This window comes from Sciurus vulgaris, assembly GCF_902686455.1.
Source record: "Sciurus vulgaris genome assembly, chromosome: 1".
In the NCBI taxonomy this organism is placed as follows: Eukaryota; Metazoa; Chordata; class Mammalia; order Rodentia; family Sciuridae; genus Sciurus; species Sciurus vulgaris.
In genome coordinates, this window is record NC_136461.1 from 6,086,966 (window position 1) to 6,113,161 (window position 26,196).

The 26,196-nt window shown below is 51.9% G+C and overlaps 2 protein-coding genes across 2 annotated transcripts; one reads left to right on the forward strand and one right to left on the reverse strand.

The window, feature by feature from the left end:
- The first annotated feature begins 1,765 nt into the window (after positions 1-1,765).
- On the forward strand, positions 1,766-3,307 carry LOC306670120 (GA-binding protein subunit beta-2-like). The gene has a single exon (XM_079154618.1). The coding sequence runs from the start codon at positions 1,954-1,956 to the stop codon at positions 3,016-3,018; it is 1,065 nt and encodes a 354-aa protein (XP_079010744.1). The 5' UTR covers positions 1,766-1,953; the 3' UTR covers positions 3,019-3,307.
- A 2,568-nt stretch (positions 3,308-5,875) lies between these two features.
- On the reverse strand, positions 5,876-24,558 carry SLC2A7 (solute carrier family 2 member 7). Its single transcript, XM_079133435.1, has 12 exons — positions 24,422-24,558; positions 23,135-23,233; positions 20,696-20,856; positions 17,938-18,062; positions 16,570-16,722; positions 14,482-14,607; positions 14,012-14,202; positions 12,682-12,792; positions 11,380-11,481; positions 8,356-8,431; positions 6,629-6,756; positions 5,876-6,250 (listed from the first exon to the last, which is right to left on the reverse strand). Exons 1-12 carry the CDS (start codon positions 24,470-24,472, stop codon positions 6,029-6,031), a joined length of 1,545 nt encoding a protein of 514 aa, XP_078989561.1. The 5' UTR covers positions 24,473-24,558; the 3' UTR covers positions 5,876-6,028.
- Positions 24,559-26,196: the final 1,638 nt, after the last annotated feature.

Genomic DNA, 26,196 nt, shown 5'->3' on the forward strand with positions numbered 1-26,196 from the left:
GAGCACTGATTTCCAGAATATATAAAGAACTCAAAAATCTCTACAACAAGAATACAAATAATCCAATCAATAAATGGGCTAAGGAAATGAACAGACATTTCACAGAAGATCATCTACAAGCAATCAACAGATATATATAAAAAATGTTTAACTTCTCTAGTAATACGAGAAATGCAAATCAAAACTACCATAAGATTTCATCTCACCCCAATTAGACTGGCGATTATCAAGAATACAAGCAACAATAGGTGTTGGAGAGGATGTGGGGAAAAAGGTACACTCATACATTGCTGGTGGGGTTGCAAATTAGTGCAGTAACTCTGGAAAGCAGCGTGGAGATTCCTTAGAAAACTTGGAATGGACCCACCTTTGACCCAGCTATCCCACTCCTTGGCCTCTACCCAAAGGACTTAAAATCAACATACTACAGAGATACAGCCACATCAATGTTCATAGCTGCTCAATTCACAATAGCCAGATTGTGGAATCAACCTAGATGTGCTTCAATTGATGAATGGATAAAGAAACTGTGGTATATGTATGCAATGGAATATTACTCGGCCATAAAGAAGAAGAAAATTATGGTATTTGCAGGCAAATTGATGAAATTGGAGAATATCATGCTAAGTGAGATAAGCCAATCTCAAAACACCAAAGGAAGAATGATCTCACTGATAAGTAGATGATGACACATAATGGGGGAGGGAAGGGGCAAGAATGGAGGAAGGAGGGACTGTACAGAGGGAAAAGAGGGGTGGGAGAGGTTGGGGGAGGGAAAAATAACAGAATGAATCAAACATTACCCTATGTAAATGTATGATTGCACAAATGGTATGTCTTTACTCTGTGTACAAATAGAGAAACAACATATATCCCATTTTGTTTACAATAAAAATAAATTTGAAAAAATAAATACAAATAAAAAAGGGAAACTAAAAAAATTTTTTTTGGGGGGGACTTGTGTCCTGTTTGTATTATTTTTTCCTTAAAGGTTTGGTAGAATTCACCAGTGAAATCATTGGCGTCTGCTCTGTTCTTTTACCTTGTGGGAAGCTTATTTTACAAAAAAATCTAATTTCTTTAATTGACTCAGGACGAGTCAGGCTGTCGACTTTTGTTGAGTGGACTTTGAAATCTTTTTTTTTTTTTTTTTTCAAACAAGTTGTCCATTTAATTTCATTTGTCAAATTTATTGGCATAAAACTGTTCATAATGGGGCTGGGGCATGGCTCAGCTGAACAGCACCTGCCTATCCTGCTCTGGGTCCTGGGTTCCACTCAATCGTCCATCATGCCCCTTATTATTCTGCCACTGTACTGAATTCTACTGGGTAGAGTCAGCTTTGTCCAGGCTTAGACTATTTCTCTGCTCACATCAACCACAAAGACCACCGGATCATCTTCTGTATTTCTCTGGCAAGTGGCAGACGTATTTGGATGACCCTGGGCTCACTTAGCCAGCACTAGTGTGTGGTTTTTTGCTTTTGGACCATTAATGGGATCCAGTCCTAGGAGACATGAGTTCCCCTCTAGGGAGGCCCATCTGCAGACCATGGTAGAAGCTCGCGAGATTTGAATGGGGCATATGACACAGGAGGAAGGATCCTGGAAGAGCCACCCTGTGCTCCTGGAATCCCTGAATGAGATGCTTGGGGTATGGCTGAATCTGAAATGTCCCAGTGGCTCCTTCGTTAAAGACTTGGTCCCCAGCTTGACACTACTGGGAAGTAGAGGACCCTTTAAGAAGTGGGGCTGGGGTTGCCCCCATTTCTCCACGAGGGGGGGTAAAGGCCCCCAAAATATGCATACATGAAAAGACCAAAAAGTAACCGTCACTGACAGGGAGTCTTAATTGGAGAAGGAAATGAGACCAAACTGGCGGGCTCGGTGAAAGTGGAGCCGGCAGCGTCCCGGACGAGGAGCTACCTGAAAACTTTTGCTCTTATGCATAAAGATGTCTTTGGTGGACTTGGGGAAGAGGTTGCTAGAAGCAGCAAGAAAAGGCCAAGATGATGAAGTGAGAACATTAATGGCAAACGGTGCCCCATTTACCACAGACTGGAATGGAGCAGATGTGAATGCCAAGGACATGCTGAAGATGACAGCTTTGCATTGGGCCACAGAGCACCACCATCGGGATGTGGTAGAGTTACTCATCAAATATGGAGCTGATGTCCATGCTTTCAGCAAATCTGATAAATCTGCCTTTGACATAGCCCTGGAGAAAAACAATGCTGAGATTTTGGTCATCCTTCAGGAAGCAATGCAGAATCAGGTGAATGCTAATCCTGAGAGAGCCAGCTCTGTGACTAACCCTGTGACTGTGGCTGCTCCATTCATCTTCACCTCCGGAGAAGTTGTTAACCTTGCTAGCCTTGTTTCTTCAACCAGCACCAAAACAACCTCAGCTAATTCAGAGGAAATCATACAAGGAAATTCTGTTGACTCATCGATCCAGCAAGTGGTAGGGAGTGGAGACCAAAGAGTCATCACCATAGTGACTGATGGAGTCCCTCTGGGTAATATCCAAACTGCAATCCCTGCTGGAGCCATTGGCCAACCATTTATTGTAACTATGCAAGATGGACAGCAAGTTCTAACTGTACCTGCTGGTCAGGTTGCAGAAGAGACTGTAATTGAAGAAGAAGAAGTAGAGAAGTTACCACTAGCAAAGAAACCAAGGATGGAAGAGATGACAAACAGTGTGGAAGAAGGCAAGGAAGGCAGAGAAAGAGAGTTACGACAGCAGCAACTCCAGGAGGCCAATCGAAGAGCGCAGGAATATCGACACCAACTCCTAAAGAAAGAGCAGGAAGCAGAAGAGTACCGCCTTAAACTGGAGGCTATGGCCCGACAACAGCCTAATGGAGTTGAATTCACCATGGTTGAAGAGGTAGCTGAGGTAGATGCTGTAGTAGTCACAGAGGGAGAGGTGGAAGAAAGAGAAACTCAAGTGTCTAGGTCAGGAGGGACCACAGAGCCTCATACTGGAGTTTCTATGGAAACTGTTTCATCTTAACATACAAGGGCCATAACTTGCACTGTGTTCATCTTATTCCTCTTTTAAGAAGAAAATACAGAGCACAAACATTGTATTAAAGTTAAGGATGTCCTTAACAAGAAAACTATAGCAGGGTACAATGCCCAGGAAAACTCTGTATGCAACTGGAAAATTCAAAGCCATATTTAGGGAATGCTTCTTCTGGGGGGCCAAGAGAACAAGGACCAAATTTCTCAACTCACATCATTGCTTTAAGCATAGAGGTAAAAGTGATAGATGTGTGTTGATTTTTTTTAAATAACTGACTTTCTATCAAAAAGTTTTAAGATAATACTCCTAGTACATATACACCAAAAGCCTTTAGTAATTATACCATCAAGTGACCTGAAAATTTGCCTTAAATTTATGAAACTAATTACGAGGGAATTTTAGAAGCAAGCACGGGAAAGAGAAAAGGAATATATTCCACTTCCAAAGGAGCAGGCACTCCCATCTATCCTGAGTTAATTTCATGGAAAAAAATTTGTGATTGCCTGATAAATTTGTGTTCATAGCTCAGATACCAGTGTAAGAAACCGAAACAGCTGGGGATATAGCTCAATGATAGGAGGTCTCTAGCATGTACCAGGTCCTGGATTCAATCTCCAGCACCACAAAGAAAGGAAGGAAAAAAGAGAAAGAAAGAAACTGAAATTGAATATTTAAAAACCGGAAAAGAAACTTGTTTATGTAGAAGAAGTTTATAATACCTAAATTCTCCAGGCTGTATTTCTAGAGTGCTGGAAAGTGGCCAAAAAGAGGCTGGTGGGGTTATGAAACTCTTGTCTTAAGATGCTAACTTTGTGCTGGCTGGATTTTATAAAATTGCAATTAGGAGGGTAATCTGTTGTCATACAACTTACTTACAAACATTATTTATGTAATATCAGGCTCAGACTCTTTAATTTTATAAAACTTTGTTAAATTTATGTCACTTAGGACACATTTACTTTTCCGTGGAACTTACATCTTCGTGTGTGCAAAAAAAGGAGGGTGTCAAAGAGCAATGCTGATAATGTATAGTTTGTTTTCATTTGATTTAGGAGGAGTAAATTGCTCTGTTTTTGTAAACCTGGGTCTGCTACAGAGCTTTGTGCCTTATAGGTGCCCAATGTATGCTGACAAAGGGAATACTATCAGTGCCATAAAGTAAGGAACCAAAAAAAAAAAAAAAAAAGAAGTGGGGCTGGCTTGGAGGGAGTGAGGTCAGGTCATCTGGGGTGTGCCCTGGAAGGGGTTATGGAGACCCTGGACCTCCTGTCACTCTCTTTGATTTCTGGCCACCATGCACGCCCCCAGGTACTCCCCATCACAATCTGCTGCCTCACTACGCCCCAAAGCAACAAGCCAACTGTGGACTTTAAAACCATGAGCCAAAATAAACCTTTCCTTCTTATAAGTTATTTATTTCAGACATTTTGTTACAGTGATGGAAAGCTGCTGAACACACCAGAGCTGGTTCAGCCACATGATCTGAGGCCACATGGTCCAAGGGCCATACCTTGGACCTTCTGAAGATTCCGTCCTGGGCCCTGGTGCTATACAGATTCACAGGAGGAGAATGATCCATGGGAGGACCCTGGAAGGAGCATGCTGGGGTCTCAGTCACCAGATGCATTTAATCATGAAACCCATCCCTGACATTTGTAAAAGCATGTACACCTGGTATGGATGACACAACCTCAAGTTAGAGACATGGAAAATGAAGGTAAAAGACGGAGAAACTTACTTGCCCAAGGACTAGGATATGGTTTGAGTCTTAAATATCCCCCAAAGGTTCATGTGTGGAAAGCTTCATCCTCAGCTCACGGTTACTGGAGATGGTGGAGACTTAGGAGATGGGGTCTAGAGGAGGGAAGGTCACTGGGGGTGTGACCTTGAAGGGGATATGGAGACCTTGGTACCTTCTCTTTCTCTCTGTGCTTCTTGGTCACCAGAGGTGAGCGTATGTGCCCTATCCAATGCTCCCCACCATGACATGCTGTCTGGTCACAGTCCCCAAAGCAATGGAGTCAACAAACCATGGACTGAAACGTCTGAAACCATGAGCCCAAATAAACCTTTCTGCCTTTTAAGTTGTTTGTCTCAGGTATTTTGTAATAGGGACAGAAAATTGACTAATAGACTAGAATAGGTGAAAAGGCTGGGATCTATAGAAAGATCTTGTGGTTTTAAACTATTCATGCAAATTCTTTGACACTCCTGTGTTTAAAGATTCAGCCTAATTCTACCCCCTACCAACATGGGCAGGAGTTGGTGACCAGTTAGCTAATGGAACTGATGTTATGTGACTTTCAAAGACAGCAGTGTGGGGTTGGGATGGAGGGAGGCCTTTAGATTACTGGGGGCTCTGGAAGGAGATTGTAGGACCCTAGACTCAGCCTTGTTCTTCCTCCTGGATCATGATGTAAGCAGTGTGCTCTACCCCATCATGATGTGCCATGTCACACTTACAAGAAGTCAAAGTCATGGGGATACCCTTTCTTGGACTAGAAACTCCAGAACTATAAGACAAAATAAAGCTCCTTTCTCCCTTTTTTGCAGTACCAGCAAGTGAACCCAGGGTCTTCTGCATGCTAGGGAACTGTTCTGCCACTGACCTACACCCCTACCCCAATCTATTCTCTTTATAAGTTAATTCCCTTGGGTATTTTGTTATAGTAATCTGAAGCTGACCAATACATTGAACTTGGAAAGTTTTACTTTAAAACAAAAATGCATCCATTCATCACTTAAGTTTGGGAGCCAATGTAGAACCAGAGAATTGAATCCTGCCGATCAATATTCACATGCCTGCCCATCGCCATTCCGCCCAGCATTAGCTTTGGAAGCTGACCACTTCTTAACAAAACGAGGACCATGTTCTCCAAAGTCGTCCAGTTGCCATAGGGCACAAAGAGTTACACCTCCCGGGGGGCCTGGGGCAGGGAGACCCCTTTCTCAGAGAAGGAAGCCTAGAATATGGGCACATGGGGGACACGCAGAGCCACTAGAGGGAGGTCTCCTTGGCAGGCACAGAGGGAACGTGAGGCCCAACTCCAGCTGCTTCTTCTGTGGTCTCTGGAATCTCCACTCCATTTCTCTTGGCGAAAATATGGTTTATCTCCACAAACGTCCTCCCCTTGGTCTCAGGAATAACCACATAGATGTAAACTGCAGTGAGGAGGCAGAGGCCAGCAAAGACCAGGAAACTGTAGGCCCCAATGGCCTCCTAGACCAGGAAGAAGACAGGAGGGGGCAGAGAGGGATGGGGACTCAGGCCTCTGAGTAATAAGGCAGTTTCTCGATGGCCATTTTGTTCCTAAAGGAGTCAAATAGTGAGAAGGGGGTCCCTACCAAGGCTGGAGAGGAGACCGCAGTCTTGGGACAATAGTGACTTTGCGGTCTCTGGGCCCTTCCCCTGTTGGAAATGTAGAGCTGGTGTGTGCATCTCGGGAAGCAGAGGAAGGGCTGTCAGAGCCGCCAGCGGCCTCGCCGTGCTGAATGAGCAGGTGTTCTGGTAGGAGAGGAACCACTGCCCGCTTGCTGGCACCCTTCTGCCCCCAGGTGGGACAGGATGGCTTGGACGTGCACAGAAGGGGCCGCTCACCTGGACGGACGGGAACACCAAGCCCACGACGAAGTTGGTGAGCCAGTGCACAGCCCCGTCCACCGTGAGCGCGGCCGGCCGGGAGGACTGCAGGAAGATCTCCATCCTCACCACCGAGGGGACAGGACCTGGAGCGCACGGCGGCCACAGGGGAGAAGGGCACCATTAGGGCAGAAGCTGAACCGGCTTGTAGTTGGTATGGGGAGCCTGGGATTTCCTGTCCACGGCTGTGTCCTCAGAGCCAACTGTGCCCAGCCAAGGGTGGCAGCAGTGTAGTGGACAGAAAGCTGCTCCGGCCTGATTCTCTTGAAGCCCCTGCTCTTGGCAGCTCCTCTGAGTCCCCGGCCCGTGGCTCCAGCACCTGGACCCGGCCGTGCTGCCCTCCTGTGGCGCATGTGGGAATGGCAGCGCCTGCCGGCCACCTTGTCCTGGCGTCCGTCTTTTCTGTCCTGCTTCATATCAGCCCCTGAAGGAGCCTTGTCCCAAACGTCTAAAGCCATATTTTCTCCTGATCGCCACCTCCATGAAAACGTACCATCACAGACCTCCCGTCTATCTGTTCATGTCCTGTATGGACGCCTGTGGCTTTGCATACAAGAGAGGGGGGCTCTGCCCTCTTCCAACCGGGTTCCCTGGCCGGGGAGTGAGGAGATGGAATGGTCCCGCTGAAGATGCACAGTCCCAGGGGACAGACCAGGAGAGGAATTCAAATCCCCAGAATAAAGGTGCCCTTGGGACTCAGGGGGCCTCTTTCTTGGGGATCTGCTCTCCAAAGGGGGTACAGGTAAGGGAGGTTATCTGTTGGGACCTGGCTGGAATGTCAAATCAGCCTGAAAGCTGAGCTCCTGTGGGTCACAGAGGAGGAGCCCCAGGCCGCCTCAGGTAGGGATGGGCAGAAGGGCCTGCAACCAAGGTGGGCCGCACACGCTAGCACCTTCCCCACCAGGCACCCCTGTCTCTAGCTTTGAGGTGCATGGGGGGCTTCCTGCCAAACACCTCACTTCTCCAACACCCCTACACACCACTGTGTGGGCCTCGCTACTGTGCAGCTCCAGGCCTGGCCCAGACAGCCTCGGTGGGGCCTCCCTGGAGCTGTGTCCAAAGGCTCAGCGCCTGCGTTTTGGTTTATGGAAGGAGCCTCCCAGATGAAGACCCCGTGGGGCATGTTGCTAGGGTCTTGGGAGGTGTGTTTCCTCAGGCTCGATTCTCAGGAGGACACAGGAATGACGCTGTGTCCAAGGCTGCCCAAGAGATTGGCCCACGTGGGGGCTGAAGCTCTTGGCCTGCAGACCTGGGGTTGCAGCAGCGCGAGGTTGCAGCTGGGGGTCAGTGGGGAGCAAAGACAGGTGAGCTGGGGGTGGGCTTGGACAAGTGCCAGGGTGCCCCTGGGATCTGGCTGGTGGGAGTTCCCTCTGCACAGGCTCTTCTCCCTGCTGGGTGCTGGCCCTGGGTCTGGGTACCTCTGGGAGATGGCTGCACATTCGTGAGGCACTAGCCTGAGTGAGATACTGACTGGCACTGGTACATGTTTGCTGAATGAATAAATGTGAAGTGGAATGGCCGTCAAGGAAAAGGGAAATCGAATGGGGCCTTGCAGAATGGGTGGGTCTGGACAGGAAGAGAGGGGAGTGGGGGAGGGAACTCACAACCATCGTGAATCAGTCAATGAGCACCCGCTGCGGCCCAGCCCTAGAGGTGGCGGGGGCAGAGAAGGTGCCAGTACTCACTGGGCCCGATGGAATGTCCCGCGATGTAGGCGAAGATGCAGACGACGCTCAGGTAAGACAGCTCTGGGACGGTGCTCTGTGGGAAGAGGCGGGTTGTGTGGGTGGAGAGGACCTCAGGCCAAGAACCCCCTGTGCACATGCGCACCTGCCACAGAGAGGGATCACACCTGGGATCCTTGCCCTCAAGGGTTCTGTGGGGAGAACAAGTGCAGAGCAGTCTGGCTCAGGACACTGCCCAAACCTTACCTCAGCCATGGGATCCGAGGCACAACCTGCCCTTGATGAACTTTTGTGCCCACCACCATTTTTGGCACTTTATAATTTTTTTTTTTTTTTTTTTTTCTGGTGCTAGGGATTGAACCCAGGGCCTTGTGCATGCAAGGCAAGCACTCTACCCACCGAGCTATATCCCCAGCCCACAAATATTATTTAAAAATATTTTTAGTTGTAGATAGACATAATAACTGTATTTATTTATTTTTTATGTGAGGATCGAACCCAGGGCCTCACACGTACCAGGCCAGTGCTCTTCCACTGAGCCACAACCCCAGCCCCCTTCAGAGTGAGGAAGTCATTGTCCCAGTCCTATAATGTGGACAGAGAGCCCTGAGCGCAGACCACGAGGACCTTGGCCACTTGGTGGAGCAGGGGCCTCTCACACGATCCGGTGTCGAGGCTGGGATTCTGCCTCACTGGAGTGGTATGTGGAATGGCTCTGAGGAGCACCTGGGCCAGGGGCGCCTGCAGACCACCCCTCGCTCCGATCTCTTCAGGAATGGCTGACACTAAACCAGATTAACAGGCTGCAACCAAACGAAGCCGGGAGCCCCACGCCACCTGGTTGGCTGACTCTAAGCCTCATTAGGAGAACTGCCGCCAGGGAGGCTGGGGCAGCAGAGCCCGACGACATGGTGGCTGTCCGCCAAAGCCTCTGAGCAGAGGAGGGACAGGACGGGACTGGTTTTCAACAGGAAAGATGGTGGGACGGTGGGCCGCAGGCAGTGGGGGCCCCCTCAAACCTTGAGCTAAAGAGGAAGGAAGCCAGGCATGCTCGCCTGCCATCCTCCCAACTCAGGGGCTGAGGCGGGAGGAGAGCACGTTCCAGGCCAGCCTTGGCAAGCCGGAGGCCAGCCTGGGCCACTGGGTGAGACCCTGTCTCAAAATAAAATACGAGGAGAGCTGGAGAAGCAGCAGCGTGACAAAGGCCCCCTCGTGGGTGCGGCACGGATAAATAAATAATAAAGAAACCGGAGGGGGCGGCTGGGGGCTGGCCTGACGCTGGGAAGTACGCAGACGCTGGTAGGTTTTCAGGTGGAGCGGACAGGACTGGCCACGAGTGGACAGAAAGGTGAAAGGGCGGGTTGCTGGGGACACTGCCAAGGTTCCTGAGGGGCAGACAACGATCTCTGCAGACGGCCTTAGACCTCCTTTCCTTCTCCTCCACTCCCTAAATGTGCAACCAAGACATGCCAGTTCTGACGTCAGAAAGGACGGTTCCTTCGAGATCAAACCACGAATGCCACCCGTGGTTTTCCTGGCCAGCCTGCTCCGTCCCCCTCCACCCAGCCGATTGCTGCCTGGACTCCAACTCCTTCCTGCAGGAGATTTTCGTGCTCGCCCACGGTGAAAGAGAAAATCCTTACTGAGAGGATGATTTGGAAAAGGAGGAAAAGAACAGCTTTGCCTCTGAATTACAGAACGATCTTACTCCACACCCTCTCCTGGTTGCAAAGGACCACAGTTCCAACTGTATATTTTTAATTTTAAAGGGGTTAGTGCAGTGGCAACATTACCGCGAAGCAACAGTGGCCAAGAGGCGGGGAGATGTGGTGCTCTGATTGTTTTTAAATCATCTGGTATTGTGGTCCTGCTATTTTTTTTTTTTTTTTTTTTTTTGTACCATGAATTGAACCCAGGGTGCTTAACCACTAACCTACATCCCCAGACCTTTTATTTATTTATTTTAAAATAATTTTTTTAGTTGTTGAAGGACACCATACCTTTATTTTATTTATTTTTATATGGTGCTGAGGATCAAACCCAGTGCCTCCCATGTGCTAGGCAAGCCCTCTACCACTGAGCTACAATCCCAGTCCTTATTTTTGAGACAGGATCTCATTAAGTTGCTTAGGGCCTGTGTTGCCGAGGCTGGTCTCCAACTTGCAATCCTCCGGACTCAGCCTCCCAAATTGCTGGGATTACAGGTGTGTGCCACCGCACCAGCTACCTTACGTACCTCACATAACTTCCATAGAACACAGCTAATTAATGTATTCCAGAGAATTACAAACTGAAGGATGCATTCCTTAAATTGGGCTGTGTTTTACTCTTGCTGCAATGTCGTCCCCAAGTACCTTCTAGCCCTTCCTGTGACTGTTTCCTTTCCAGGTTCAGCGAATCTCGACCCCAAGATATTTTGAATACTAGAGAGTGACGTAGCTCTTTGCATTTGGCAGGACCCCAGGATGGGTGCTCTGCCCAGGGTGGCCCTGGGGGACTGCCTTCAGAACAGTCAGCCTGAGCTTGTGCTGGAACCTGGTCCCCCCTCCTCAGTCCCTTCCCGAGCCTCTGATTGGTCTCGAGTGCTGTTCCTGCTCCCGTGGGGGCTGCTTTATCTTCTGTCACCGTGTCCAAGTGTGGGGCATAGCTGCTTCCTCCCGCCATCCGCCCGCCCTGGGTCACCTGCTCTCCAATGGATGACGTCCGGCCTCATCTCTCCTGCATCATTACGTGGGTGTTTGCCAGCGCACTGCGCCTGGATGTTTACTACTGACATGCACATTCCATGTTAAATTGTCCTCTTCCAGTTAAGACACCCTGTGGAGTGACTTGATTTTGTGTAGGAGGTGGGGAGTGATCCTCCATGAACTTCCTCCCAGGATGGGCTGTACAATCCTTGTCCATGGAGGGGCCGAGCAGTGGGAGAGGGCTGAGCCCACACCGGGTCTGACCCGGCTGGCTGTGCTGCCGAACCTCCCACCCGCGCCCTGGTCCCCCACCCGCCGGACAGGAAAGGGGCCAGACCTGGAAGACGAGCGCCAGAGTCAGCACGAGGCAGGCGGAGCCGCAGATGCCATAGCCGGCCAGCAGGAGGAGCCGTCTCCCCAGCCGCTCCACTGTGCCCGCCTGCGGGGAAGCGAGTGAGGGATGCCCGGTCCCTGCCAGCGGACCCAGCCGGCTCTTAGCAGCCGCTCACTCGGTGCGAGCGCCCTCCCCTCCCCGACTCCTCTGCAGACCCGTGGATCTCGCTCCCTGCTCTCCTCCCCGTCTCGCCAGGCACATTTCCTAATTTCTGCATTCGATGCTTTGACACCTGGGGCCTCGCTCGGGAGGGGCTGCCCCTCCCACGTTAGTTCCTGGAGGTCGCAGCCTCTCCGATTCACCGAGAATGATGGGGGAGGGGGAGGTGTGCAGACCAAAGCTGAAGCCCTTCCTCAGGCTGGGCTCCCTGCTTCCCTCCCCTTTTCCCTCCGGGGCAGGATCTACCTTGCATCCTCAAGATAAACAGCCCTAATTGGGCTTTCTTCCCCATCACCCTGCCTAGAGTGACCCAAGCTGGAAAAAGAGCTTTGTATGTCCCTGGAGGGGCAGTGTGTAGTGTGACCAGGCACAGAAGGCGAAGCTGGCCTTTCTAACTTCTTCTGTAGGAGACTCAGGCTGCCATTGTGCTCCTGTCTGGCCTCCTGAAGGGCAGTGGTAACCTGTCTGCTGAGTCAAGTGACCATGCAGGACTTGGTGCTGAACCAGGGCAGGGATTTGTCCTCCTACCAGCCTCTCTTCCTGTGGTCCTGAACTTCTCCCTCCTGCCATTCTAAATCCCCTGAGACTGGGGCTAGCTCTGGGGAAATACAAATAAGCAATAAACAACTTTCTAAAAACAACTCAAGAAATAGGAATAAAACCATCAGGGACTGGTCTAGATTAAGGAATGTCATAGCCTCTATTTGAGCCAGGGCACTTGTATCCAGTCACTTTTGGTTGTTTGTTTTGGTGCTGGGGATCCAACCTAGATCCTGGATCCAGTAGGCAAGCATGCTGCCATAGAACACTTTTGTAATGCAGCATATCAAGGAATTACAGTTTCAATATTAATATCCAGTTTCAATATTCATCTCTGAAATGACAGGATTGCCAACAAAAAACAGTGCCTGCGTGAGAATAGCAGGTATTGCAATATTACAAAGAAGGATACCTGGGTTGCTTGGTTAAGGTCACTTAGGTCGTTAATATGTGAACAGGGACACCAGCTGACTCTGTGGGGCTCCCGTCTGCTGCAGGGCACTGCTTGGACACCCCAAACTGGAAGTCCGCTTCCCAGTCACTCACCGAGATAATGGTCATCACTATGTTGACGATGCCCGCGCCCACGGTTATGTACTGGGTGTGCGCAGCCTCCACGCCAGCGGATGTGTAGATGGTGTCTGCGTAATAGTTGATCTAGAACAGAAACTCAGGGTTGTGGGGAGGGGCCTGAGACCCAGACTGCTGGCTCCACTTTCTTGCCTCAAGCAACAGTCCTGAAAGTCTGGGCTGGGAACCCGGGGACAGGAAAGAGACAGCGGGTGGTGGTGGAGTTAGGACTCCTGGGATGGAGCCTGGCTGAACCCTTCCCTGAGCCCAGGTTCTGCATCTGTAAGATGGGAGGGACCACAAGCACCTCTGGCACCTCTCCCCGCGTTCCTTTGCTATTCTATAAGCGCAGACCACATGCAACGACTTCTCATCTCTTATTTTGGACCAAGCCAACTGTCAGTTCAGCTTGTCTGTTTGTGGCTGACCAGGAGATGCCTGCCCATTGAGCCCCCAGGTTGTTGACACATAGGGCACTTCCGAAGACACTCATGTGGGTCCCCACTTGGTGGCTCCTGCCTGTGCTGTTTACTTCTCCCTTGATCACTTGCTAAACACCTCGAATCCTGAAGGACCAAATACACTGCCCTTGAACATCAACCGGGTCTCCCACCCAACCTCTGATGGTGGGTCTACAAGCAACCCTCTTCAGATCTCTGCCCTTCCCTCCACACTATGGATAGTTACAGCTACAGCAAAAGAAGCATGTCCACAGAGAGCGAGCCACATGGTCACTGCCCAGTGACTTCCAGGCTGCTCCTGACCCAGGCTGGAGCAACCAACCCCCGCTGGAGCCTGGGAGTGCGAGCAGAGCGCTGGCTGATCTCTTCCTCAGAAGGGAAAGAACTACGGCAGGCACATTTTCTCTTAGAGACTGAGAAGCAAAGGAAAAAGTTCTATGGCAAGAGAAAAACAAAGCAGCCGGTGGGGAGAGGTGAAAGTAGAGGGCAGAGAGCTGCTCTTCCCTCTGGGGCTGCTCCTGGGGCCCTGCTGCCTGGCTGACCCTCTTTGGTGGCGCCACCTTCTGTAAGTGAAGTATGACTTTGCTTTATCCCTTTCCAGGGCGTCTGGTTACTTGCAAAAGACGCAGCCCTAGTGCCAGAGAGCGGCTGTCCCTCCCAGAGCGGGACTCATCCCTCCATCCCCCGGGGAGGCACGACAGAGCTCTCTGCACGTGGTAATTACAAAGCCCTCCTGGGCGTCCTGTGACTGGCGAGCTTCCTTCCATCAGAATGGCCTGCGAGGGCTGGAAGTCCCTGGAGAAGGCAGCAGACCGCCCCCCGCCCGGCCCCGCAGGACCGCGCACCGCGTTGATCCCGGACAGCTGCTGGCCGGCCATGAGCACCACGATGGAGACGAGCTGCCAGCGCAGGGCCCGGAAGGTGAACAGGCTGAGCACTGACAGGCGGCCCGCGGCCCGCTCCTCGCGCTCCTCCGCCCGCATGTCCTCTATCTCGGCCTCCACGTCGGCGCCGCGACCTCGCAGCCTCCCCAGCGCTGCGGAGCAGACCCACCGCGCGGGCTCACTGCGCGGCGCCCCAGGCTTCGGGGCCCGGGGGACGTCCGCACCCGGCCCACTCTGGGCTCCCTGTTCCCGGCTTTGCACCCCAACCGGGTCCCCAGCAAGGTGGCCGCGTCCCCGTGGCCACCCTGCGCGGGGCTCAAGCTCGGATCCACCGGTGACCCAGACCCTGACTGTTCTGAGCGCTCTGAGCTGAGGGGGAGGGCATTTGGGGGCGCGAGCGCGGGAGGGGGAAGCAGTCTCTCTCCTCCTACCTTGCCGCGTGGCCTCCTCGTCTCCTTTCTGAATCAGGGTGTAGCGGGGGCTCTCCGGGAAGAAGGGCAGAGAGAGGAGCTGAAGCAGCGCGGGGGCCCCCGTGAGAGCCAAGAGCACCGGCCAGCCTGAAAGCAGCCAACGCGGGACCATGACGCTGGACCAGGCCGCCCGGTGCCACGTGGCCCCAGTCGGCCTCATGGCTCACCCCGCCTCTGTGCGGTGCCTCTGCCCTGGAAGAAGCAGGGACCATGGGCAAGTCCTTGCCAACAGGTGGCTGCCAGGGACCCACACACAAAGGGGTTCCATATTAAGAATGGAGAAAATGATCACAATTGAAAAAACCCGAGTTTTAGTCATTCAAATCATTCCAGAAATCATGTCCTATTTCTAGGATATGATCTGAAAATTTGAGCCCTAGAGAAAATGCACCTACATCATCTCCCTAACTTTACGGCTGGAAGTGGCATAATCTCGGCCTGAGGCTGTGGCTAGGTGGATGGACCCAGAGATGGGCCTGTGGCTGCCCCTTGCCAGGGTTTGGGTCAAGGAAGGGGTACTGAGTTCCACAATGTGAGTAGGGTCCCCACCGCCTCCCCACTGGCTGCCTCCCATGTGCACGAGTTATTTTAACTCTCTGAGCCTTGGTTCATTTGTTTTTGTTTTCTTACCAGTGAAATAAAGATGGTGATACCCACCGATAAAGTGAGGAGTGGGGTGGGCGAAAGCCAACACTGCAGTGCCAGAACAAGTACCAGCAGGGTGTCCCTTTAAACCCTGGCAACGGGACCTAATTGATATTTTCCCCTGCAGTATTGGGGATTGAACCCCGGGGGCACTCCACCACTGTGCTATATCTCCTGCTCTTTCTAACATAAAAAAAAAAAATGTTGCTAAGTTTCCCAGGTCGCCTGGAACTTGCGATCCTCCTGCCTCAGCCTCCAGAGCTGCTAGGAACAGGCATGCACCATTGCTCTAATTAGTGTTTAATTTTCAGCCGCAGGGGGTGGTTTGGGGATCACTACTAATGATCTAATGGTCCTCCATCCACCCCCCTCACTGACTTCTTAGTCTGAGTCCCTTCAAGATACTGTGGACAGCTGGGCCTGGTGGCGCATGCCTGTATTCCCAGCAGCTCAGGAAGCTGAAGTCAGGAGGTTGATCAAGAGTTCAAAGCCAGCCTCAGTAACTTAGTGAGACCCTAAGCAACTCAGCCAGACCGTCTCTAAATAAAACACAAAAAAGGGTTGGGGATGTGGCTCAGTGGTAAAGGGCCCCTGGGTTCAATTCCCAGTACCAAACAAAACAAAACAAAAACTAAAACTAAAAACTACTGTGGAGATTACAAAGATCCATGGACTGGGGTAGCTCACGGGGAGAGTGCTTGCTTAGCATGTGTGAGGCCCTGAGTTCAATCCCCAGTACTGAAAAAAAAAGAAAAAGAAAAAAAAAGTGTGGCTCTTGTGTGATCTGGGTCATTTGAAAGGCTTGTGAAGAGACTTCACCCTGTTCAGGGCTGCATACTGGCTTGCCCTCTAGCGGGTTCACTGGTGCCTTCTCTGGTCTACCCGCCCCATGACGGTATCATATTTTTTCCTTCTCTCAGACCTCAGCCATGCTCCCCCACCATCCATCATCACACTCAGGCAATGTCCTTGTCTCCTAGTTCCCTGAGAAAACGGAAGCCACCAGGAGAAGAGGTCTACCTGCAGGCACTTCGCCGCAGTCCTGGGGCTGCGCACTGAGCACCCAGCTCCCTCCCTGCGGCACTATTCCTATAGCTGCCAAATACGCTGGTATTTTCCCCAGCTTAGGAAGAATCTCTGGAGCACACTTCCCCTCCTAGTCACCGCTCAACTTTTCTCCTGCCTTTTGTAGCAAAACTTTGGTTGGTCTCTGAGCCTCTCCTCTCACTCCCAAGCACAGCCTGTCTCCATCACTCACTGATGCTGCCTAGGGGGTCATCTGTGTCTACTAGCTGTATATTGCTCAACCCAAAGGTCACTCTCCAGGCCTCTTCTGACCTGGCCCTTTAGGAACATCGGGCTCAGGACCCTTGAGGCGCCAACTCTCTGCAAGCTGCCGATTACCTGTGGCATTGCCCAGGATGGCCTGCAGGCTGAAGATCTGGGCCAGGAAGATCCCAATGATGACGAACATCTCAGTCATTGTTCCCAGTGTGCCTCTCAGGTTCTTGGGAGCCAGTTCTCCCAGGTACATGGGAAGAGCACTGTAGGAGATGCCTGGCTCAAGCAAAGTGAAAGTCAAGGTGGGCTGAGGTCAGCACCCAGCCTCAAGAGATGCGGGGGCCTGAGACAGGCGTCACACCTGTGAGGCTGAGCTGGAAATAGGCCAGTTTTGATTCTTTTCTTTCCCTCCCTTCCTCCTTCCCTCCCTCCCACCCACCTTCCTTCCTCCCTCTGTTGGTGCTCAGGGAAGCTCTACCACTGAGCCCCTTTTTATTTTGAGACAGTCTTGCTAAGTTACCCAGGCTGGCCTCAAACTTGTGATCCTCCTGCCTTAGTCTCCTTAGTAGCTGGGTTTATAGGCATGTGGCACTGTGCCCAACAAATAAGCCAGTCTTAGTTTGGAACAAAGTCCGCCCCAGAATCCTTAACCCACTATGGGGACATTCCTAGCACATAGTGGTATAGCTGCCCAGCTGGGACATCCGTTAGAGAATTCTAGGCCTCTTTGTGTTCCCAGGGCGAATAGGTAACTCTTACCTTTACCTAGGACTTATCCTCATGTGGGATTGAGATATAACTTTTGCTTTGATTTATTTTCCAGTATTTCTAAAGCACATATTTATGTATATATTTTTATATGTTTTTTTTTTTTTTTTCTTTTGCTGTATTGGGGATCGAACCCAGGGCCTTGTTGCCTTGCAAGCACTCTATCAACTGAGCTATCTCCCCAGCCCTGTATTTTTTACAGAACTACTATGGTTAAGAAAACTTGCTGAGACATTTTTGTAGTTCTTTTGCTTGAAATCCCTATCCTTGGTTTACACTGTACCTTTTCCCTGGGAGATGCCATATGAACTCTTATTAGTTATTTGTATTTCACAGTAAACTGTGTTTCTTTCTTTCTTTCTTTTTCTTTTTTTTTTTTTTTTTTTTGCGGTGCTGGGGATTAAACCCAGGGCCTTGTGTTTGTGAGGCAGCCACTCTACCAACTGAGCTATGTCCCCAGCCCTAGTAAACTGCGTTTCTAAAGATCCTCCCCTAGAGAAGATTTTGTTAAGTAAAAGGAAGGCCCTAGAAAGAATGGAGTTTGCAAGGAAGTGGGAATGGAGACAGAGGAGGTCCCAATGGGAACGAGGCAGATGGAACCAGCAGGCCCGGATCTGCCACTGCACCCGGCCTTGGCCTGTGGTTTGGAGCATGTCTGACTTGGCGCCCTTCCCCCTAGGGCTGCACCCATCCAGCTTGGAGCTGTAGCGGCCATCCTGGTACCTGCACAGACTCCCACCAGCACTCGGGACAGGATGATCAGCTCAAAAGCCTGGGCCACTCTGCTGACTCCCATCAGGATGGCAGGGAGGATGGCAAAGACGTTGTTGATCAGCAGCGTCCCCTTTCTGCAAGACAGCAGTGGCCAGATGGAAGGGCCGTCATGCCAAGAGTTCTCTGGACACCAGCTTCTGTGTTCCAGGCCCAACGCTCCAGAGGCTGGGAATGTACCCAAGACTGGGCTGATGGATGGGACCCTGGACTGGAGGCTTCTTCAAATTCATGTTGCAGCCTTTAACCACCAGAGTGGGGGTGATTAAGTCAGGAGGGGAGCCCTGGCCATGGGATTAATGTCCTTATAAGAAAAGAGAGAGAGAGAAAAACAAACAAACAAAAAAAACCCTAGCCAGGCCTGGAGGAGCGTAGCTCAGTGGCAGAGAGCTTGCCTAGTTCGTCTGGGGCCTGGGTTCCATGGTGGGGGGCAGGTGGGGCAGAAGAGACAGGCAAACTCGCTTACTCCCGTGCTCGCTCGCTCTCTCTCCTGTGAGGATACTAGGAAGGCAGGCTTGTGCAAGCCCAGAAGCAGGTTCTCTGCTGGCACCTTGAGCTTGGACCTCCAGCCTTTAGAACTTCGGGAAATCAAAGCCTGTTTTTTCAGTTCCTCTGTCTATGTAATGTCACAGCAGCCTGTGCTAAGAAAGGGGGGAAGGACAGTGAGGCAGGGTGCTCGCTTGGGACAAACCTCAGGAAGGAAGATGTGGGGCCAGAGGGGGTGGGGCATATCCTAACTTATATTCCTGGGAAGGAATCAGGGAGAGCTTCCTGAGGAGAGAGGGCTTCCTGTTGCTGGTGGAATTCCAGCTGTTGCTGGTGGTTTCCAGACCAGAGGCAATGATTGACAGGAGGGTTGGATGGGAGATTCCCACAGCAGGTGGGGTGCAGAGTGGGACTAGATGACCTCTAAAACTCTTTGAAGGCTGAAAGCCACCAGCCTGTGACATGGAGGGAAGAAGCATCTGAAAGTTAGTGCTAAGCTGGTCCCTGCCCCCAGCCCTTCTTCTTGACTCTGCTCCACGTCCCAGACAGACCTGCACCAGGGCTCCCGTGTCCTCTCACGCCAGCCTCAGGTTTGGGTTTTGCCAACAAAGGGTAGCGATCAGAAGGAACCACATGAGCTCACCGGCTGGCTACTGGCTGACCCAGACTGGCACTGGGCATGCGCGCTCTCTTCTGTTTCTTTCTCTGTCCGCCTCCAGGAGCTGTTAGCTGCTCCCTCCCGTCTCCTCTTTAGGGCTAGAGGGACTCTGCCTGGCCTTTGTGCTTTTCCCACACTCTGCTGCTGCCTTTCAGGGCCCTGATTCATATAGGCGCCCTGAGTGACGCAACTTTGGGGGTGGGACTCTGCCCTGGGAGCAGGCCTGCTGGGGTCCCTGTGACAGTCAGCACTGAGGATGCTCCAGGGGTCCACAGATGTCCAGACCAGATTTCCCTGGCCACTTTTCACTCCGTGGGACTGCCACATCCCCAAGAGAGCGTCCCCTAGGGCTCCTGGGAGCTGGAGGAGAACAACCGGCCTACTCTGGCCCTACCTTCCTCCTACCCTTTCCCTTCCTGACCACAGGAAGCCGGCTGGCCTCAGGGGACTCTGGCGTCAGGACCCCACTGGGCAAGGCCAGCTCCGCCCGCCTCCCTGCTCAGGCTCCTCATCTGCAGAACCTCATCTGCACAGAGGAGGTCCTCTCCAAGTTCCTTCCACCACCCACGTTCCTGACTTTGGAGTTCAGACGTGGAAGTGGAGGGCAAGCCGGGGCTTCTAGAACAGTGCAGCCGCTCTTGGGGTAGCTGAGAACAGCCCAGTCTGAACTGCGAGAAAGCCTGATCTGTGGTGTAACTGGATTTCACAGGACGCTTTCTCCACTGAGGGCGCAGGAAGGGCAAGGGAGGTGTTCACTGACGTTTAGCAGGAGAAGCCCACAGGCCCCGCCTCCAGACACAGTTAATCGCCAATGAGACTTTCTTTTATGCCTGAAACAGCTTCGCCATCTTCTCTCTCCTGTGTGGGTTGGTTTTCATTGGGGCGGTGCACTCCCCCCCACACGCTGCCTGGCGAGGCTCGCAGAGTCCAAGTGCAGCTGGGAGTGCCCAGCAGCAGGACCCGGGCACGTGCACTGCCACTGCCCCTTGCCCCAACAAGGCCCTGGGCTCCTGTTCCTCCTTCCCGGGACCTTGACCTGTGCACCTCCCCTTATCTGTGCAGCAGGCTCTGTGCAGCGCCTGGGCTTGGGCAGGAAGGTGAGCGAGTCTGTGTAGCTGAGCAAAGTGCAGACTTGTCTCCACTTCCCACTGAGATGTGTGACCATGGCACGTGGACAGCCTCAGTCTGCTGTCAGGCCTCAGAAGAGCCCGCGGGGAGGCCATGCCAAGAGAGGCTGTGCCCGGTAGACTCGGGGCCGTGGTCTCCTGAGTGCAGAGTGGAGCCCCACCAACAAGCACCTACCCAACACCTGCTAGAGTGCTAAGGAGGCACCAAGCTGAGCACCGGGGGAACTTGGCTCTCAAAGCAAGTGAGGGGAGGGAAAGAAATTCCAGAGAAATCCAGGCACCGGCTGGGAGGTCCTGATGTCTATGGCCAAGGGGAGACGTGGTTTCTGATCTCTGGCTTTTCAAGGTCCTGTCGCCTCCCTACCAGGTACACAGTCACCAAGGGACAGTGTGGTCTGCCAACATGAACTTCAAGTAGGACAGCACATCCTCTGATTACCTGCCACACTTATCAACCAGCAGGCCAACCATCAAAGACCCCAACAAGCCGCCCAGAGGAAACATGGACACCGTGCAAGACCACAGGAGCAGCATGACCTTCTCATCCATGAATATTCCGTGTCGCTCAAAGTAGGTTTCATTATAAAATGACTTCAAGACCTGAAAAACATGACCCGGTCCACAGCCTTAATGTCACGCAACTCAAGAGAAAGCACGCCACGGGCCTTCTCAGTGGCCCCTTGGCATCACAACGAGGGATGTTTCTGTCAGGATCTGTAGGACATTCGTGATTCTCTGCTGGCGTGAGAATAAAATGGTCTGTGTGATGGGGTGAGATGAGAAACCAGTTTGCACGAAAGATTGTTAAAATTCATTATAAACAATTGATTTTTCAGAGCTGTACTCTGTCAGAGGCACCATGGGAAATATGCATACTAATTGTGTGACTTTGGGCAAATTAGATAACAGCGTAAGCCGGAACCTAAGCAGCTATTGGAAGAATTTGTGGGCATTGGTTGCAATAAAGTGGTGGCACATTGCCGGACTCAGAAAAGATGATCCAGGACTGGGCTGCAGCTCAGCAGGCGAGAGCCGTGGGCTCAATCCCCAGCGCTGTGGAAAAGAAAAAAAGTTCCATCGATGGTAATTGTAAGGGATCCCACGAAACCACGCCGGACACAGGGAACCACATAAGGGAGTTTATTAAGCAAACAGAATGTCTCCCTGCAGGGTAAGAGAGAAAATGAGAGGAAAAGAGAAAGAGAAAGGGCGCGTGCTAGAGAGAGTGGAAAGCCAGGAGGAGAAAGAAAGCAAGTCAGGGGGGGAGAAAAGATGGTGGGGTAGCTGCCCTTACGCAGTTGAATTCCACCAGGCTAACAGGAGACCAATATCGGAGAAGGACACGTGCGAGCTGACTGATGAACCAATAGCTAGCTAGGATGTTCACAGATTGACAAGTGGTTGGGAGGCGGGGATAACGGCTGCACCGGAAAGGTGGGGGGGGGGAGCAGCTTTGTACATTGCAGTAATAGTTAGAAGTAAACCAATCTCCCTTTCTCTGTGTAATAAGTACATGTAAGTAACTCCTAAATGTACATATATGCTATTTGTTAATTTATGTACATTAGCATATTAACATATGCCACACCAACTACTACAGTACCTCCTACAGAGCAGTAGCTACATTTATGACATTTTTTTTCTTTAAATTAATGCTGGGAATGGAACACAGGGCCTCCCACATGCTGGGTAAGCTCTCCCCGCCAATTTCACCCCCAGTCTGATTTCTTTTTCTTGTTGGTACTGGGGATCGAACCCAGGGGTGCTCTACCACTGGCTACATCTCCAGTCACTTTTTTGTGGGGAGGTACTGGGAATTGAACACAGGGGCACTCAACCACTGAGCCATGTCCCCAGCCCTGTTTTGTATTTTATTTAGAGACAGAGTCTCACTGAGTTGCTTAGCGCCTTGCTGTTGCTGAGGCTGGCTTTGAACTCTGATCCTCCTGCCTCAGCCTCCCGAGCTGCTGGGATTTCAGGCGTGTGCCATGGCCCTGTCTCCAGTCACTCTTATTTACTTTGAGACAGGGTCTTGCTAAGGTGCTCGAGCTGGCCTCAGACTTGTGGTCCTCCTGCCTCAGACCCCCTCGTAGGCAGGACTAATGTGCACACTGCTGTCCCCAGCTTGTGGTGACACTGCAGGGCTCATGCCCCCAGGGGAATGGGAACCGAGGTGCTGGATCCTGTCCCCTGTCCTCCTTCAGGGGCATCTCTTCTGTCCTGTGTTACTGGTCTGCCCTCTCTACATTACCCCCAACAGGATTCGACTGTGACCTCTGTCCTGCTTGACCCCTGGTCACCTGCCGCCCAGCTTCATCTCTGCCTCTCCTACGAAGGCGCGTCTGTCCTAACGGTCTGCGCCTCTTTCCACCTGCTTCCTCCTGAGCCCACACCACCCACGTTTCTGTGTCCAGCTCTCTCATCTCTGCTCTTGTCAGGGGCATTCATGTCCTCTACAAGGTCAAAGTCCACGGCCAGTTCTTAGTCCTCCTTGGAACCCATCAGCACACAATGACCCTCTCACTTGCCTAGCGGAAGGGACACTCTGCCCTCAGGTTCTCTCCCACCTGACAAGGATCCTTTCTCTGTTTCTTTACGGCCCCTGGCTCCAATCTCAGTCTCTAAACACCAGAGTTCAGTTCTTGACCTGTTATCTTCACCATCCCCCAGGGCGAGGGCCGTGGAGCTAGGACCCATGGAGACAGGGAGAGAATCCAGGTCCCCAGGATCCCCCCATGCCTAGAAGGAATGACAGTCTGGGAGGAAGCCCCAGTCACCCCTGGCTCCCAAGGCGGCCAACCATGGAATCCCGGGAGAAGGCCGCTTCCAGAGGAAGGATGGCGGCAGCCTCCCACCTCCTGCCCCACCTGCTGCCCACCTTGTGAGGCGTGTTGACCACTGCGATGTTGTAGCCATACTGGAAGGCGGAGCCGAAGGCTGCGCTCAGTGTTGCCAGCACCAGTGTGGGCCGCAGCTGCTGTGGAGACAGGTCCAGTCAGGGATGCGGGTTGGTCCTTGGGACCGCCGGACCTCTGTGGGTGGGTGTGAGGAAGGTTTGGCCTCCGCTTCCCTCCACCTTGGACCCGAAGTGGGGTTAGGGGATGCAGGCCATTCTAGGCAGTGGGAGGAAGTGCTGGTGGGGAAGGGGCCCAAGCTGGGGCTCCCCAGAGGTCTAAGGCTGCATCTCTGGTTTCTCAGCATACGTTTGCTTCCTCCCGCAGGCACAGCTGAGCGCCTCCTGCCCTGGCCCTGTCCGAGGCCCGGGGGTGACGTGTGAAGCCGGGGTGCTGGGGGGGCCCTGCAGAGCTCTGCCTCTCTGAAGCTCCGTTTCTAGGGAGGTGAGGAAAGGAGAACGGATAGAAATGGGAAACACACATGCTGATTCCAAACAGTGACAAGTTGCGAGGACGCTAAAGCAGGAGGACCCCATGGGGCTGGTGGCAGGTAGGGCCTCTCTGAGAGGTGCCCGCTGAGCTGAGAGCTGGGTTGGTCCCTGGTGTCCAGCAAGAACTAGCATTCCAGACGGAGGGAACCTAGACAGGCCCCGGGGCCACCTGCTCATCCTTGGCCAGAACAGGCCCTCGGGAAAGCAAGGCAACCCCCTGAGCTCGTGGCCAGGAGTTTCCATGGCTGCTGCCACATCCAGAGTGGCTGGGGGTGTGGGTGGGGCGAGTGGCCTGCAGCTCAAAATCCAAGGAGGGCTCAGGGGACTGAGGCTGTGACAGCTGCTCAGAGCTCCAAGAAACCAGCTGGTCCAGAGCCCGGGTCCTGGACCACCCGCAGCGTATGCCCCTCACCCCTCCTGCGCCACCAGCCTGCCCACAGCCATGAGCCCAGTGACAGGTGGAAGGAGAGGGGCGGGATCTGGGCCTGCTTCAGAGGCCACCATCCTGAAGGGCAGGGAACAGGAGCTGCTGGGAGGAGAGGGGGTGAGTCCAGCACTGTTCACTCTCCCCGAACCTCTGGAGCTGGACTCAGGCCACTGTGCTGGTGTCTGAGTGGTGGGCCTTGGGAATGGCCGCCTCCCCATGCGCCCTCTCTGGGCAGGCAACCCCAGTTCTCTTCCCACTAGAAGTGTTTCCAGGATCTTCACCTCCCTCCCAAGACCCCCACACTTGCTGGGAAAGGGACAAGGACAGTGTGGTTTCCTGCCATTGACACTTACCCACTCCCTGGGTGGGGTGGGCGGAGGGGTCCTCCTCCCTGAGCTCTCCATGCGTGTTTAGGTTGGAGGACAGGTGTGCTGCCTCCCAGGTGACCTGAGCCCTGTGCTACACTGGAGCCTGATAAGCCTGCTCTGTCACCTGGGGCTGCCTGGCTTTATGACTCTCTTGTCCTCTGAACCCTGCTGGCTTTCCCCAGGAGTCCTCTCTCCTGGGTCAGGTGGATGAAATAGTGCGTTGATGTAGCCGGTGACGCGCAGCTTTGCATCCACTAAGCCCCGACCAGAAGCTCCCTAGTGGCCCAAAGGAGGGTAATGTTATCTCTAGAAATACCATCTGGAGGCCAGCCTGAGCCAGAGAGAGTGCTGAGCTGTTGGGTGTCAGGGTAGCCAATTACAGCAACAATAAGACCAAATGAAAGTGACAGAAAAGCCTTAATTCTTTCCTGGAATGGTATCAGCAAGAGGCTGGGACTGGAGAGGACAAACTGCTGTTCATTTTCTCCATGCAGCAGAGTGCAGCAGAGTTTCGGAGACCTCGTCAGGCTGTGGCTGGACCTCGGGGGCTGTTCTGTGTGGTTTCTCCACGTGTACTTCCTCCGATGCATTTTGGAGGAAAGAGCCATCCCCAGTGCAACTTTAGCTGTGTGCGGTGGTACCCACCTGTCATCCCAGTTACTCAGGAGGTTGAGACTGGAGGAGGATTCCAAGTTCAAGGCCAGTGTGGGCAACTTAGCATGGCTCTATCTCACAAAAAAAAAAAAAAAAAAAAAAAAGAGGGGGGTGCTGGGCATGGCGACATGCACCTGTCATTCCAGCTCCTAGGGAGGTTGGGGCAGGATTGCAAATTTTTAAAAATTTGTTCTGATGAGTCATACATGACAGTAGAATGCATTTTGACACATTGTACATGAATGGAGCACAACTTCTCATTCCTCTGGCTGTACATAGTGCACAGTCACACCAGTAGTGTAGTCATGCATGTATACAGGGTAATAATGTCTGTCTCGTTCTACCGCCCTTCCCACCCACACACCCCCTCCCTTCCCCTCACTCCCCTCTGCCCGATCCAAACTTCCTTCATTCCTCCCTACTCCTTGCCCCACTATGGATCAGCATTCACTTATCAGAGAAAACGTTTGACCTTTGATTTTTTGGGTTTGGCCTACTTTACTTAGCATGATATTTTCCAGCTCCATCCATTTACCAGCAAATGCCATAATCTCATTCTTCTTTAAGGATGAGTAATATTCCATTGTGTATATGTACCACATTTTCTTTATCCATTCATCTGTCGAAGGGCATCTAGGTTGGTTCCACAGTTTAGCTATTGTGACTGAGCTGCTGTAAACATCAATGTGCCTGTGTTATTGTAATATGCCGATTTTAAGTCCTTTGGGTATAAACCGAGGATTGGGATAGTTGGGTCAAATGGTGGTTTCATTCCAAGTTTTCTGAGGAACCTTCATACTGCTTTCCAGAGTGGTTGCACCAATCTGCAGTCCCACCAACAATGTATGAGTGTACCTTTTTCCCCACATCCTTGCCGAGTTTTATTGTTGCTTGTATTCTTGATGATTGTCATTCTGACTGGAGTGAGATGAAATCTTAGTTTTGATTTGCATTCCTCTAATTACTAGAGATGTTGAACATTTTAAAAAAATATTTGTTGACTGACTGTATTTCTTCTGTAAAGTGTCTGTTGAATTCCTTGGTCCATTTATTGATTGGGTTATTTGGTTTTTGGTGTTAAGTTTTTTGAGTTCTTTATGTATCCT

Coding starts and splice junctions, on each gene's coding strand:
- LOC306670120 (XM_079154618.1), top strand. CDS start 1,954: ATGTCTTTGGTGGACTTGGGGAAGAGGTTGCTAGAAGCAGCAAGAAAA.
- SLC2A7 (XM_079133435.1), bottom strand. CDS start 24,472: ATGGAGAGCTCAGGGAGGAGGACCCCTCCGCCCACCCCACCCAGGGAG. Junction 18,063..20,695: donor CTGGTTGATAAGTGTGGCAG/GTAATCAGAGGA, acceptor GCTGTCTTGCAG/AAAGGGGACGCTGCTGATCA. Junction 16,723..17,937: donor GCTGGTGGGAGTCTGTGCAG/GTACCAGGATGG, acceptor TGCTTGAGCCAG/GCATCTCCTACAGTGCTCTT.